Source organism: Anastrepha obliqua, chromosome 5 (assembly GCF_027943255.1).
Source record: "Anastrepha obliqua isolate idAnaObli1 chromosome 5, idAnaObli1_1.0, whole genome shotgun sequence".
Lineage (NCBI taxonomy): Eukaryota > Metazoa > Arthropoda > Insecta > Diptera > Tephritidae > Anastrepha > Anastrepha obliqua.
Genome location: NC_072896.1, coordinates 61,841,852 through 61,858,449, shown reverse-complemented (window position 1 = coordinate 61,858,449; position 16,598 = coordinate 61,841,852). Strand labels below are relative to the sequence as shown.

The 16,598-nt window shown below is 37.1% G+C and overlaps 1 protein-coding gene across 2 annotated transcripts in view; it reads left to right on the top strand.

Moving 5' to 3' along the window:
• The first annotated feature begins 2,704 nt into the window (after positions 1-2,704).
• Positions 2,705-16,598, top strand: part of LOC129247206 (neither inactivation nor afterpotential protein C) — a 52,648-nt gene continuing 38,754 nt past the window's right edge. For both annotated transcript variants that reach the window (XM_054886218.1, XM_054886220.1), the window contains exons 1-3: positions 2,705-2,819; positions 12,580-12,884; positions 15,024-15,327. In XM_054886218.1, coding sequence (XP_054742193.1) covers positions 12,600-12,884; positions 15,024-15,327 — 589 coding nt within the window. In that variant the 5' untranslated portion in view covers positions 2,705-2,819; positions 12,580-12,599. The remainder of the gene's footprint in view (positions 2,820-12,579; positions 12,885-15,023; positions 15,328-16,598) is intronic.

The window sequence follows — 16,598 nt, the reverse complement described above, 5'->3', positions numbered from 1 at the left end:
TGGTTGTATATGTACAATATGGGTATCAAATGAAAGCTGTTGATAAGTGCTTTAATAAGGGGTAATTTTCATACCTATTGATGACTAGGGTCTCGAAATATATGCCAAAACGTGGACTCGCCGTGTCTTTGAACCGAATTAAACCAAACTTACACACATTGTTAAGTAGGTATTGAAGATGATTTCCGTATAGTTTGAATACCTATTGGTAGATAGGGTCCCGAGATATAGGTCAAAACGTGGACCCGGGTAACCTTCGGACGTGTATGTACAATATGGGTATCAAATGAAAGCTGTTGGTGACTACTTTAGTACAAAGTATTTTTCATGCCGCTACGTGACTGGGGTCTCGAGATATAGGTCAAAACGTGGACCCGGGTAACCTTTGGTTGTGTATGTACAATATGGGTATCAAATGAAAGCTGTTGATAAGTGCTTTAATAGGGGTAATTTTCATACCTATTGATGACTAGGGTCTCGAAATATATGCCAAAACGTGGACTCGCCGTGTCTTTGAACCGAATTAAACCAAACTTACACACATTGTTAAGTAGGTATTGAAGATGATTTCCGTATAGTTTGAATACCTATTGGTAGATAGGGTCCCGAGATATAGGTCAAAACGTGGACCCGGGTAACCTTCGGACGTGTATGTACAATATGGGCATCAAATGAAAGCTGTTGGTGACTACTTTAGTACAAAGTATTTTTCATGCCGCTACGTGACTGGGGTCTCGAGATATAGGTCAAAACGTGGACCCGGGTAACCTTTGGTTGTGTATGTACAATATGGGTATCAAATGAAAGCTGTTGATAAGTGCTTTAATACGGGGTAATTTTCATACCTATTGATGACTAGGGTCTCGAAATATATGCCAAAACGTGGACTCGCCGTGTCTTTGAACCGAATTAAACCAAACTTACACACATTGTTAAGTAGGTATTGAAGATGATTTCCGTATAGTTTGAATACCTATTGGTATATAGGGTCCCGAGATATAGGTCAAAACGTGGACCCGGGTAACCTTCGGACGTGTATGTACAATATGGGTATCAAATGAAAGCTGTTGGTGACTACTTTAGTACAAAGTATTTTTCATGCCGCTACGTGACTGGGGTCTCGGGATATAGGTCAAAACGTGGACCCGGGTAACCTTTGGTTGTGTATGTACAATATGGGTATCAAATGAAAGCTGTTGATAAGTGCTTTAATACGGGGTAATTTTCATACCTATTGATGACTAGGGTCTCGAAATATATGCCAAAACGTGGACCCGCCGTGTCTTTGCACCGAATTAAACCAAACTTACGCACATTGTTAAGTAAGTATTGAAAATGGGTTTCGTAAAATGTGGTTGTAATTCGGAGCACTGGCAACGGGTACATCGTTCTTTTGAACCAGCCATAATGTCGCTTACTTTTTTAACGCTTGGGGCGGAACTGAACTGTCAAATTGACAGTGTGAGTTACAATGTGTCAATATTTCTTTCTGATTTGGATGCCATAAGGAAAAAGTAAGTGCAACATGTAAAAATTGTTTGTGAATTTTTTTGGAGTGGATTTTGGAACAGTGAATAATTTCTTACGAAATTTGAGAATTTAATGTGAAATCCGAATGAAATTATGTGTTCGTGGAAAAAAAATTTTTTTCGTTTTTTTTTTTTGAAAAATATAAATGGATAATGGTTAAAAAAGCTCCAATGCTTAATAAAACATATAAATTGAAACGAAAAATTCATGGATGATCATATGCGTTGATTTTAAATTTAAAAACAATCTTCTTTTTTCCTGATTTTCAATTTATATTTTATATTTACTCAAAAACAAATAGAAAAACAAAAAATATTGTTAATGCCAAAGCGCTTGAATAAAGAATAAAGAAATAAATAATATGAAAAGCATATATTTTCTGTTCTAAACCATATCTATTCTATTTTAGTGTGCCCAGCGAAGGGGGCCGGGTTTGCTATAATAACTATTTTAATACTGTCGAGCATCGAGCCGAAATGGAAATGCGTCATAAAATAATACAAATACATGCCGTATTCGATGAAAAACATTTTTTAAATATCGCCTTCAGGTTCAAATTATTCCAAAAGGCAAATTTAAATTTAAAATTAAATTTTTTGTATATATGATAGCTTTAAGATATGATAAAAAACAAAAACAAAATTATGTGGGTTGTCGGCCTCAGCAGCCGATTTTACGTGAAAATGGGATGGTGTGTTTCATTGGTAAAACAAGTCTTAATTATTTAATAAATAAAATAATATACAGTAAATAAACCAGTTTTTTCCCCTGTTAATAATTTTCTATATGAAACATGTTTATAAGGCCCAAAAATTAAACGAAAGTTTCACAGACTCCAATTATTTGCATAACTACATACTATATGTGTAATGGAAGGAACTTTGGACAGGTTTAGTAGGAGTTTGAAAATTTTTGGCAAAATAAAAGAATCTCCTTCACCAAATTCTGAAAACATTAATATTTGTAGCAAACGCAGTAAATTAGTATTTTATTTATTTTTTGTGGTACTCGTCCCATCCTAATGTACTCACATATCTACGTTTACTCTTACTTATATAAATATGTTCATCCCATTAGTCAATTTTAAACCGTTTATTCGCAAATAACTTAAAAGGTTTCTGTTGAAAGGTTTCTATGCGAATTTTCAATTCCTTTCCAATACAATTTCAGTGCGCGTTATGCAGCGTATGGAGCTGCAGGCTGTTACGGTGAAGTAAAGTTTTTCAAAAGCTAGTAAACGTGTGAATTTAGTTTAATAATATAAAATAAGTAAAAATTAAGATCTATAGGTTTGTATTTAAAAAATATTTAAAATTCTAAAACATTCATAAAACATAAAAGTATAAAAAATATATAAAATGTATATCAAACAGTTATTTCAAAATTCCTGTTGTGCATATTACAATAAAATTATTAAGTTTGTATACGTTTTCGAGTTATAATAACTATACTCTTGAAAATTATTACTTACATATATACAAGTGCATATGTAAACGTAAATGCAATATTTACGTACACGGGTACATTTAAGTGCTCACATATGTTTCATATCACTTCACAAGAAAAATTAATAAAACCGTACTTGGCATCCTCTGTAAATCAAAAAAATAGGTCCATCAGATAAAGATTTGTAAAACAAACATTGCATGTCTAGAATCATGCATGGAAGTGGTGCAACGATTATTAGATTTTTGCTTATTAATATAAAGGAGATTCATTCGAGAGTTATTTCTGCAACTAAAGATTGGATTGCGATTGGAGTCTTATATTGTGTGATGTGGCAAGCTTTTTTATCACATTTCTTGAGCTATTGTGAAAAATTTGAGATCTCGATGGATTTGGGCATTTATGATATAATATGGTGCGTTTGTAATAATTCTACTTATAAATGTTGTCGATTGTAATCCTTGAAGTATTTCGATGTTAGAATTGGCTGCAGTGCTTCAGAACTGTATGCCGTAGGTCCATATTGGTTTTAATATGGTTCTGTAGAGTGTGAGTAAGTGGCCAGTACAGATTTTTGAGTTTGATTCCAAGTGCCTTACGTTTAGTCCAAATATGTGTTTTCCATGTACGCTTGCTGTGGAGGAGCATACCAATATATTTCGTAAATAATTTTGGGGTCTGATTATATTATTGAGTTTTACGGGAGGGCAAGCGCTTCGATTGAGTGCGAACGTTACTTGACCTCTTTTTGTCCCATTGGATTTTATTCTCCAATGTTTTAACCAGTGAGTTAAAATATCTAGTCCTTTTTGGAGTTTAAATGAAAACTTCTGGGGGTTAGAGTCAATTGCGAGAACAGCGGTGTCATATGCAAGAGTTCCAACGATAGTTTCCTCAGAGACTGGTAAATCGTGCGTGTAAAGCAAGTATAGGATTGGACTAATTATATTGCCCTGCACGTGAGCTAAGCTTTGCTTAACAAAGAAATGTCGGTCATTGAGGAAGGACTTTATAGAAATGTAATATGTAATTCATAGGTAGCGAGTCTTGCATTTATTTATTATTAATATAATATTATATTATTATTATTTATTTAAAGTCTTGGAATATGGCGAAAACTTCGGCTGGACAACACTGCTCAAAAACTTTGTAAATACTATTTACGAGCCTGTGTACCTGTTCGATGGTAGCCTATGTCTTTCTGAAGCCGAATTAATGGTTTAGGATTCATTTTCGGCCTTGAAGTATGGGCATCAATCTTTTGAGAAAACGGGATTTCATAACTTTAGAGACAAAGGGCGTTAAGCTAATGGGGCGATAAGATTATACTTTCTCGGTTTTGAAGAATTTTTTATACTCTTTGGGTGGGCCTTTCGAGTTTTCCACAACAATATTTGTGGCTAGAATAGCTTCTGTACAGTAAGAATTTAAGCTGTAGTGTTTAATGTGGCCCATAATGAGAATAGCAGGGTCAGCATAAGCTTTTTCATCGGCGTGCATTGTGCTATATAGCTTGTAATTTGGAGTTTGAAAATAGCTTATAATGCGTTTCGTATATTAGGAGAATATCTATGTCGTGAAATTTGAGTCGCGTTTTTATTTTTAGTATGTGTTTAAAAAGCCCATTGGCATTCCACAGAATATTTATGGGTTTAAAGGGTTTCAGGGTTGTGTCGTGAGAGTAACGAGCAGATTAATCATTGCGGAGGCTTCTTGCAAGACTTGTCTGAGAAGCGTCATCATTTATCGTATTTCCCCTGATGTCTTGGGTGTTGTTTCTTTGGGCTTCGGGTCTGGGAGACTGAGAGACTCTTATATTTTTTGGGATCACTTGAGAATATGAAAACGAATTCGTGGCGGGTGAGTGGCAGCGATGGGTCTAGATGAACTTTGTGACTGGGTGAGAGGTGCAGGGTTCTCATTCTTATTTCTCAGTGTCTGGCTGGCAATTCGCGTTTCGGGCGTGGGGGTTCAAAGACAATTCTCGTTCGAGTTTGGCTTTAGCTCGGCAATGCTTGATGTTGTAGATATTTTCTGCTGAATGACCAAGCTCTTTCAACACTTGTGAAATATTTTCTGTGGCTATGGAAGGGTGTATAAAGTTTGCCTCCTGCTTGGACTTATAAGAATATAATTTCGTGTGTTTTTTCTCCAATAGAGTCACAATAACTTTGTAGACTTCTGGAGTAAATGGTTGTGTTTTGACCTGGTTACTATTAATGAGTTTCAAGTCATATGAGTTTTTGGGCAACTCCTTTTAGGAGCTTTATTAGTGGGGTAATGGTGAGGTAACAAATATTGGCGGGGGCTTTGGAGTTTTTTCACGGTGTTTGGGATTATCCTCTTCTGGAATTTCTAGAGAAGTAAATCTATTTTGGGTAGGCTGAGTGCTATTCAGCCAATAATCATCAAGTTTAGCTTGCTTTTGAGAGGCTTTGGGGCTTACCTGAGCTTTCGAGTTGTCTCTTTTTTGACTCTACAGTTTGCCAATCCTTACGTTGTACAGATTTGTTGAGTAATGGTTTTGGGGAGACGTGCTGCTGAATCTGTAGGCAATATTTGCCCATCCATACTTCTCTAAAGTAGCCAACATGTGTACATGAAGGACTTTTAAATGCATTGGAAGCTTGGAATGCATTAGAAGTGCGGAAATAAAATGAAGACACATATTGCTCAGGAAAGGTTGTCGGTAGATGGCCCAGCAATAAATATTTTCTCACAAGTGAAGTAAGCGCTTATTGAGCCAGTATGGGAGAGAGTTCACGTGAATGATCTTCATTGGCACTACTTTTTCTATTTTACTCCGACAGCTGCTTATAAACAAATGGTTGTGTATTACTGGTAATTGGCGAAAGCGTTAAATAAAAACAATCACTTTGCATGCAACAGTAATTTTCAAACTAGTAATAAACGAACCAGCTAACTAGTTTCTAGCAACACATTCTTCTATTTCCGCCTGCCAGTAACCACGATTTAAATTAAGCGTGTCAAACTATTTTGCACCGGTTAAAGTGTAATGTGTAGATGTCCTTTTTCATCACTTTTTTCAGGTTTCTATAATCTACACAAAACTATCTTTCTTTTTAACCAGCACAACCGGTTAGCTCCACGGATTTATTGATGGATGCACTTTGCTGAATTATCTTGAATTATTTGGTTTGCTTCCTTGTGCTTTGCTTCCTGTGCCCTTACTCGATTGTTCGTCGTACATTCAAAGGAAAGGCGAGTTTTTTATTAAAAAAAATAGCGCCATTACATTAATTTTACCGTACACGTTGCTGCGATGCCGACGTCGGATGATGGTGAACATGGAAACGTCAAGCAGTCAAGTTATGCCATTACTTCACGGAACATCAAGTTCTAAAATTTATGTACATATGTACATCTATACGAGGCTTCTTTTGCGAATCATAACGGATATGAGATGATGAGAGACTGGGACTATTTGGCCATTTTTCTTAAATTACTTTATATAAATACATACATTGTAGCAACACCATTTTTTTCGATTCTATTGGGCATTTTCCTCTAGGCTCAATCTTTCTATGCATGCTTGGGATCCGTTTCTGGCAAGGGAGTCCGTGAGCGTTTATGTACTATAGCTGACGTGGTTTCTTTTTGAGCAGAGAACAGATTATATAAGCTCATTGTGGTTTAAGCAAATAAACTGATTGGCTGTAAAAAATTTAAAGTTTGTAAATTCTAGTGAGATCGGAAAACACACACAAAGTATAACATACGGTTTTAACATAATTTTTTTTTATATTTATTTATTAGAAATACAATTATGAATACTTATATTACATTATGAAAGGCATTAGAAACTAAGAGTATCGGTCAAAAATATTGTAACACTAATAGGTTTTTTACATAATTATTAGAATATAATTGAATTGTGTGGGAAATCAATAAACAGAATTATAAAAGATAAACTAGTCCAATTTGGAACATAAAACAATAAATGTTTTATATATTTTCTAGAGAATTCTCTTTTAATAAATCTGAAGGTTTCCTGTCTTTAAAGATGTTGTTTCTGCCGTTGCTGTATATGGTGCTGTAGTTATGTGAATAATGGACAGTTACACGCTGAGCAAATTGGGGCAGGCATTACTTTGAGAAGGTGTTGGTGAGTGATATTTGTATGTCCTAGTCGGAGCCAGGAGAAGATTTTTGCCTGCTGTAGTGTCTCTCCTCTTGGAACAATTGCTTTTAGTCGTTCTGGATTTATGGATTTCTAGTTGTGCTTGTATGTAATCCATCCATTTCTACTTTATAATTGAGTAAAAGCTACTATCGGCTATCCTGACAATGTCGGTTTTAACAAAAGTTTCGAAACCTAATGTCTGCATATTGCTGACATCTTTTGCTGCTTCATCATAGTTTTCGTTGCCAAGAATCCCGCTGCATCCAGGGGCCCACATAACTTTTATTTTTGCCTTTTGCTGAGACAATTTCTTTCGAATGCACTCTGTTTGCACTCGACAGAGCTGCGATGACAAATTTACTATCTGTGCAGATTCTATATTTTCCCTTAGCAGAGAAGGCGTTGACAATCGTCTCGGTGGTAAATATCGAACTGTATGGGAATAGAAAACCACTCCAAGGAATTTTATCCCTTATTAGATACCACAGAGTGTAGTAGACATTACTCTATCACTCAGTCTGCGAAGTCAAGCTTTGGCTAAAATATTTTTTGACGGGGAGGTTGGGAAAGCTCGAAGACTTTTACGAATCGATGAATGGTAGAGTGCTGACACGCTCGCGATTGTGCCTTTTGAACACTCTCCATATATTGGTAGACCATATTTAATTCAAGATATTATTAATGATTTTGTTAGATTTATTAAAGAATTTTGAAGAGCATTACTGTATTTTGAAGCGAAGTATTTAATGAGATTTAAGGTATTATTAAGTTTACGTTTTAGATATTTACAATGTTCCGCAAAGCTAAAAGTCTTATCAAAACTTATGCTTGATATTTTCAAGTTAGTAACGTTTTCTATTGTCTGATTATTATAGGTCGAGTTAAAGTTATAATAGGGTTGTTTCTCACATATATGTCATATACATATATCATACGATGTTTGCACTTACTAAAGTAAATTAATATCAACAGCTTGATTGCTGTCTTGATTTTGCGATAGAGCCTGTATCGAATATGAAGTGAGAGATTGGATAAAAGAGTGAGTATTTTGCCTAAGCTGTGAGTTGGATTGTGGAAAGCAGATCGCCTGCATTTGTAGCGTTGGAATGTCAAATTGTAAGTTGGCAATAATCTTATTTTGTGGATGAGTGTTGTTTAGTTCAATATTGTTATTTGAATTAGAAACAATCGAAGCAAATGAACGAGAATTCTCAGAGAAATTTGGTGTGATTGTTTTGTGTGTTTTTATGGCTTCTCGTATGGTGCACTTTTGAGTTTGGGCAAGTTAGAATTTTCACATAGAGAATTTGGCTGTACGTATGTCCGAGCGATTGACAGCTCTTACAACGCATGGGGTTAGGAATGTATTGCCTAATACGAGCATTTCGCCAAGCAATCTCTATCTTTTCAGGGGTATGAAAGAGGTCGAATTTTAGTAATATAACGACAGTAGGAAACATTTTCTCATTTCTACCTTTTATTTGGAATTTATACACAGCGACCACTCCTTGGGGTCTAAGTTCACTCACAATTTCTTCACCTGGTACATTGATTAGGAATGGTGCATATACATACTGTTCCCTTGCTGTAGTTGGGATTTTCGAGATATTTTACTTTTATACGACATATGCCGCGAAGTTCTTTTAGGAAGAAAAATCTTTCAGAAATGCTTTTGCTGTTCACTAATAATGAAACGTTACCGTCATGCAGTTTTGAAACTGTTTGGAATTCTTTACTCACTGGATTTCTTCACAGGATTCATGAACCGCAAAGCAAGAGTAGTGAGACAAAGGCTTTTTTTGTCGGCAGATTCCAATTTGAATTTAGGAATTGCTTTATTGGTAGTCGGAAGCTCGGGGAAACTAATGAAAGGGGTGTTCAGAGATGTGTTTTTGTTTTTGCTTTTAAATATTTTTTTTTATTATTCAGCTATCGGTCATGGTTTTAGCACTTAACCAAAGGTGTAGTTTAATTAGGTGTTGGCACTGGATGTAAATAAATGAAATAAATGCATGGATAGAAAAAGGATGTGCAAATGGAAACCCACGTAAGCTATGTAGATAGCATAGAGTCAGAAAACACACAAAACTAAAGAATGAAACGCTCGCTATGCGTAAAAGTCGGAGACTGAGTATTTTTTACTACGGGCGCTCCTAAGAAATATTACATAATGGGCCAAAACTCAGGCAATCTGTCTTTCGACCGACCCTGACCAATTTTACTTAAGACATTCACTTATGCGTCTATATATATTATAATATATGTACATACTTAGTCTTGCTGTTTTAAGTTCTGTGACTTATTTTGTAATGCACACGGCGAGGAAAATTCGCAGAAAAAGGTTCCATTATTTTTGCTTTCGTTCGTATGCATTGCCTAGTCATAAATTATACTCAGTTTCGTGGCGAATTTCGCTTGTTAACAATTAAGTGGAGAGTTAAAGAAAATCGCATTACAGGGATTGCATTGCATAAGTGTGGTAAAAGTGCAAGTGAGATTTACGAAATGCCGAAAAAACTTAATATTTGTGGAATGTTTGTTTACTTTACGATCAATCGTTTTTGTCTTATAGATCTTCATTATGAAATATGTTACCGAATAGCAAAACCGTTAAAATTTTGATTAAGGAAAGATAACAAAGCGAATATCGTTAATTAATTCCACTACAGCTGATTTTATCTTATCGATTTTCGGTATGAAACGGGTTACCGCAAACTCGTTAAAATTGTGGTAAGGGAAAGATAACAATGCGAATATCATTAAATTGAGAGTTTCCTCAACATCCTCTCTGCATTTCCTGCATTTATCCGTGTTAGCAATCCCTGTCTTGTAAGCATGTGTAGCCAATAGATTATGACCTGTTAGCCATAGTTCTGCAGTCCGTTCGTCAGAGCGCAAGTACGAATTGGGCCAGTTTTTTGTCGTTAGTTCTACACATGACTTTTGCTGTTTTGTATGTGGTTAGATTAGTCAACCTATCTTCCACTCGCCTTTTCATGTTGTCGTCCATTTCATTGTATATTGTATTTAGCGGTTTTGGTATGTCGTTCTCTTGTTCAAACGGTACTCCAACAGCACTTTTTGCTATCTCATTTACTATTTCGTTCCCCATAATGCCTTTGTGACCAGGCACTCAATAGATATGCAGTCTACTGTTTGCGGCTAGCCTTTCGAACATTTTTGGACTAAATAAAATATGAGCTTATTGCTTTTATTGCTGTTTGACTGTCCACGTATATATTAATTGTTGAGTTCTAGTTCTAGTGTAGGCTAGCTCCGCGGCTTTACCCACAGCAAAAAACTTCCGCTTGAAAAATACTGCTGTGGTCTGGCAGCTTGATAGGCTGCCTTATCCCTAGTTTTGAGCACTAAATACCCGCTCCCACTCCGACTAAAGTTTTAGAACCGTCTGTATAGATGTGAAAAGTTCTATGGCCAGGCTTCATGCCTTTGTGCCATCCCTCCTCTTCAATTGTAGTACGGAGTCTCCCAATTAAAGTACGGAGTCATGTAGTCCGTTCAACGTGAGCTCTACTTTCCTATTGAGCTGTGACCGAAGGGCCTGCAGGAGAATACCCCCGCAGCCACAACCTCCTCGCGGTTTTCGCTTGCAGGTTTTCCGCCATAAGGTCAATAGGTGGTATGCTGAGTATCATTTCCAGCGCCGCCGCTGGAGTGGTTTTCATCGCTCCTGTTCTGCACAGAGCATTGAGTCGTTGAATACTTTCTAGTGGCATTAAGTATGTTAGTTTTCTTGTCGCACTCCCCACACAGCAATATTGGTCTAACTACTTTCGTGTAGCACCAATGCATCAGAGAGGGTGATAAACCCCAAGTAACGCCCAGCATTCTTTTACATGCGTACAACGCGTTACTGGCCTTTTTCACCCTTTCCTCAACATTGCGCTTCCACAGCAATTTACTGTCTAGAATTACTCCGAGGTACCTTGCATGATCTTTGAGAAGTAGTTCGTTGTTGCCTAGCTTCGGGAGGTTCCACGTCGGGACCTTGTACTTTCTGGTAAAAAGTACCATGTCCGTTTTCCAACGTTTATACCTAGCCCTGCGCGAGATGTCCATTGGTGTACCGTTTTAGGTGTGTTATTCATCACACCAGTTTTGGTGCCCCTCCGTCAAATTTCTTGAGCAGTTCATTTGCTACAAGTAACCATAATAGCAACGATAGTATCCCACCTTGCGGAGTACCTCTGCATGCATATTTGGTGACGCTCGCATCGTTTCACTCCGCTCTTATCTTTCTGCTAGCTAATAGCTGCCTTATCCATAGGTAAACAACGGATTGCACACTAAGTGACTCCATGCTATTTAAAATATCATCTTTCGTCACGTTGTTAAAGGCCTCTGATATATCTAGAATTACTCCTATAGCATATTTCTTATATTCTAACGCCTTTTCTATGTTTAGTGCAAGTGAGTGAAGTGCAGTTTCAGTAGATCTGCCTTTAGTGTTAGCATGCTGCGCCTTGGATAATTCGTCTGGCGCATTTGTGGGTCTAATGTATGTGTCTAGAATCTTCTCTAACGTTTCAGGAGAAATGAGGTCAGAGCTCAAATTAAATTGTATTAAAATTTGATGCAGAGCGAATTCAGCACCCTTTGTCTGAGTTCAACAAAATCTTGCTATACTGTTTTAATTATTTAAAGGCACGTTTTTTCCAACTTCATTTAGTGGCTGACAGAGGTCTCTGACCCTCAAAGTTAGCAGAGTTGAAGCTAAGATAAACAATATAATTTAAGAGCTGGTTATATGAATGACAATACTTCTTTTTATATTTAAATTAAATACTGAACTTTAATTAACCCTTTCGCTACATCTTTTTATTGCGCCATCCAAAAAATCCAAATTTTTGTCTGAGTATTTATTTTAGGACCAATAACAATACAAATAAATTTTTTTTTTTTTTGTTAAGAGCTTTTTTTTTAATGTTGCCATATGGCAACAAATGTTTTGTATTCGTTTCAATCGCAAATAAACTTCTTCTGCAATCTAATGCAAGTTAACACCTTACGACAAATTTGTTGCCATATGGCAACAAGCTTAGTTTTAAAAATTAGCACAGCTTTTAAAGCTGCGAGCGAAAAAATATTTGTATGCCAAATGACAGATTGAACATTTTTCTATATACTTTATTCAAAAATTGTTGAAAACATTTGCCCAAAATGCCTCAAAAATCTAAAAATGCAAAATACAAATTTCAGAGTGAAGTGCTATATGCCAGAAGGCTTTCTTTAAAAATGTTGTATTACCGATATATAATGGGCGGTTATTATTTATTTTATTTCTGTTTAACGATTAAACTTCAATTTTTGAAAATATGTATATTAACAAAAAAGTTGATATTTTTTACAAGGGAGTGTTGACGGCCTTTTAAAGTTTACTGTTGCCATATGGCAACAATATCGCGAAAGGGTTAATAAGATATTTTTTACTTTTTCAGGATTTTGAAAAACACAAAAAATGTATTTACCTTACACACAACTGCCGGATCCGACAGACAAATTTGAAATCTACGAAGAAATTGCTCAAGGTGTCAACGCAAAGGTATTTCGAGCAAAGGAGTTGGAGAATGATCGGATGGTAGCTTTAAAAATTCAACACTATGATGAAGAACATCAAGTATCAATCGAAGAAGAATACCGCACCCTGCGTGATCATTGCAACCACCCGAACCTGCCAGAATTTTATGGCGTCTATAAACTTGTAAAGCCAAATGCGCCTGATGAAATATGGTTTGTCATGGAGGTAAGGGACTTTTTTATTTTATTTTATTTAAAAAACACAAAGGTTCTTACTGACTGTTGCCTTAGTGTTAATATAAACAATATGTGAATAGAATAATCTAAAACTAAAATACAAATTAATTAAAAATAATATGATTATATTAGCGATTTTAATTATGTCATATATATATATATAATATATATATGTGTTGCTTTAACTCCTTGTGGAGTATAGGGCGTCAACAATTCCAGATCACCAGCGAGTACGGTTTTGCGCTATAACCCTCAATTCGCTCCATGATAAGTCAAGAGTTGCCATTTGGGATTCGGTTGATCTTCGCCAGGTTGTACGAGGTCTTCCAATTGAAGGTCCTGCTTGTTGGAACGGGTTCGGCCTTAACGCTTGTTTAGCCATGTCTTTGTCGTCTTTTTGAAGTGTGTGACCAATCCATTGCCATTTCCTTCTCCGCACTTCACAGGCCATATCGACCTGGTTGGTAATCCTAAGCAACTCGGAGCTGCTTATTTTACGGAACCACAAGATTCGGAGTATGCGTGGAAGGCAGCGGTTGATGAAAATTTGAAGTCGTTTTGTAATTGTCACTGTAACCTTCCAAGTAGTGTACCCATATAGAAAAAAAGATTGAACGCATGCATTGAATATTTTCAGTTTGGTACCGACGATTATGTTCTTGTTTTTCCATAGAGAATGCCAAATGCGGACTTCGCTTTGCATACTCTTTGTCCCACATTTATGTCAGAGCCTCCACTTCCGTCGATAATACTCGCAAAGTAGCAAAACTTCTCCACGCTCTGGAACCGTTGTCCATCGATGTCCATTGACTCAGAGGTGGCTGCACGGACGTTACCATAGCCTTAAGATCAGAAAACTTGCGTGACAGATGTCATCGTCATAGGTCAGGTATCTCAACGTGGTGTTTTCGGAAAAGATTCTTCTTCCCATATAGCTTACGCCTGATTGCCTGCAGAAGTCGAAAGCTATTGCTTCAGTGTTATTTGGATATTTCACAATTTAAATACGTAACCAACCACTTTCCTTGAAAGTGAATAGTTATTACTTGTTTATATAATAACATCTTTATTTATAAAATTTAAAAATGTAACGCGTTTTTCAATAGGTACGCTTCCACTTTTTTCCGATAGGGAGGGCGAACGACGCAATATTTTTTATTTTTCGCTTGTCATTTGTAAACTTCATTAGTATACATTTCATCATGAAACGCTACACACTTGAGCAACGATTGCAAATCGTGCAAATTTTTTATGAAAATAATCGTGCAAATTTTTTTTGAAAATTTATAAATATTCCAAAAAATCATCTTCAGTGATGAAGCTCACTTTTGACTCAATGGCTTTGTCAACAAGCAAAATATGCGTTACTGGGCAGAAAGCAATCCACAGGTGATTCATGAGGCACCGTTGCATCCCGAAAAAATCACTGTTTGGTGCGGTTTACATGCCGGCGGTGTAATTGACCCATATTTTTTCGTTGACGAGAACGATCGCCACGTTACTGTGAATGGAAATCGATACCGCGACATGATTAACGATTATTTTTGGCCGCAATTGAATGGTATGGACTTAGACGAGATGTGGTTTCAACAGGACGGGGCCACAAGCCACACAGCACACGCTACAATTGATTTGTTGAAGAGTAAGTTCGATGAGCGCATTATTTCCAGAAATGGGCCGGTCGAATGGCCGCCGCGCTCGTGTGATTTGACGCCTCTAGACTATTTTCTTTGGGGTTATGTGAAGTCATTGGTCTACAGTAACAAGCCGGCGACGATTTGTGAGCTCAGAGCCAATATTGAACGCGAAATTGCTGGAATTTCGGCCGATTTATGCAAAAGAGTGGTAGAAAATTGGGTTCAACGTTTGGACTTCGTAAAACGTGTACGCGGTGGTCATGCAAAAGAAATCGAATTTCGTACTTAAATGTATATGTTCAAACTCGATAATAAAAAAAATTAGTTAAAAAAGTCAAACCGTTTGTGTTTTATTCAAAAAAAAAGTTGAAGCACTCTTACTGAAAAACGCTTTAGAAACCCCTTCACAATTAAACTACCTAATCTCTTGTGATAATTTTGTAATTAAGAATAAGTAAATATGAGGTTGCAAATAATAACCCTATATAAAGTATTGCAGTGGTGGCACAGCTGTGGATATGGTTAATAAATTGGTAAGACTGGAACGTCGCATGCGAGAAGAGCATATCGCTTACATTATACGTGAAACATGTCGTGGAGCTATTGAGCTAAATAGAAATCACGTAATTCATAGAGATATACGAGGTGATAATATCCTACTTACAAAGGATGGGCGAGTGAAACTTTGTGATTTCGGTTTATCGCGAGAAGTAGATTCAACATTCGGTAAGCGGGGCACATGCATCGGATCACCCTGTTGGATGGCGCCAGAGGTTGTAACTGCGCTGAGTGCAAGTAAGATTATATTTCGGTTTTTACTATGTATATGTATGTATGTATAAGAGAACAGTCTAACATAATCAGTATATTTAGTGGTACTGGAAAAACATCGGTGTTTGCCCAAAACGGGGAAAAACATCGATGTTTGAAGTTAATTTAAAAACAATGATGTATCGATATTATATCGATGTGCCTGCCAGCACTAACATTTAGTATGGGAAGAGTCCCCTCAGCCACGTCAATTTGTCCATGACCACATATGATAAGTTACAAAGAGTATACAAATTTAGATAACTCAACGCCAAGCTTTAATATTACTTCTCCAAAAATCCAAAACTATTTACCTAGTACGAGTATGCAACAGCGTCCAGTGTTTCTTACGTGAGTACCTGCTGGCGACAGCTTAAACCCACGGTACCCAAAGGCACACGGATCAAAATAATGCGTTGATCAGCGCCCCAAAATGCAAAAAGCATTTAAGGTACCAATTGGCAGTGTGGCATGGACACACTAACCGTCTTGGTAGGGCTCGAGGCCTACCCATACCTCTGCCGTTCTGAAAGTCCCGGCACCTGGTTACAATGCAACTCTACATCGAGCCAAAAAGGCTCTACCCGCGCTTTAGGTCTTAACCGCAGCCACCACGAAAACCTCCCCGAAGGGCCGTTCCCAAGAACAGGTCAGAGCGAACTCTGAGAGCTCCTGTTCCCCGTGGTACTGAGTTATGGTCTCCGGTAAGACATCGGGCCCGAAGACACTGCCAGTTGAGCTCCTATACTAATCAGGCACTGGTAAACCTAGATTTTAGTCGCCTTTTACGACAGGCATACCTTACTTCGGGCATATTTTAACCCCTGCACCGCTGGCGGGACGAGTATGCAACAGTCATAAATACTCGTATGCCGAAATGTTATACTAGGTGAAGTACAAAATAAACAAGACTGGCGCCATCTTTTTAATGAGTTAATGCGTTGGAAGTTGTATTCCTAACTGACTTCCAGTGAAAGCTTGGTAACATTCGGTTAAGTGGAAGCGAAGTTATTGCGTCTAAAGTGTCGGTATGTTTGTGTCATCGGTACAAAAATGAGTTTCGAACAAAGAGCTAATATCAAGTTTTGTTTTAAAATCGGTAAAACCTTTACCGAAACATTTGAATTGATGAAAAAAGTTCATGGCGATAATTGTCAATCTCGTGCCAGAGTTCATGAGTAGTTTATACGTTTCAGAGATGGTTGCGAGGACATCAATTATAATGAACATAGAGGCCCCCCAAAATCAGTAATCAC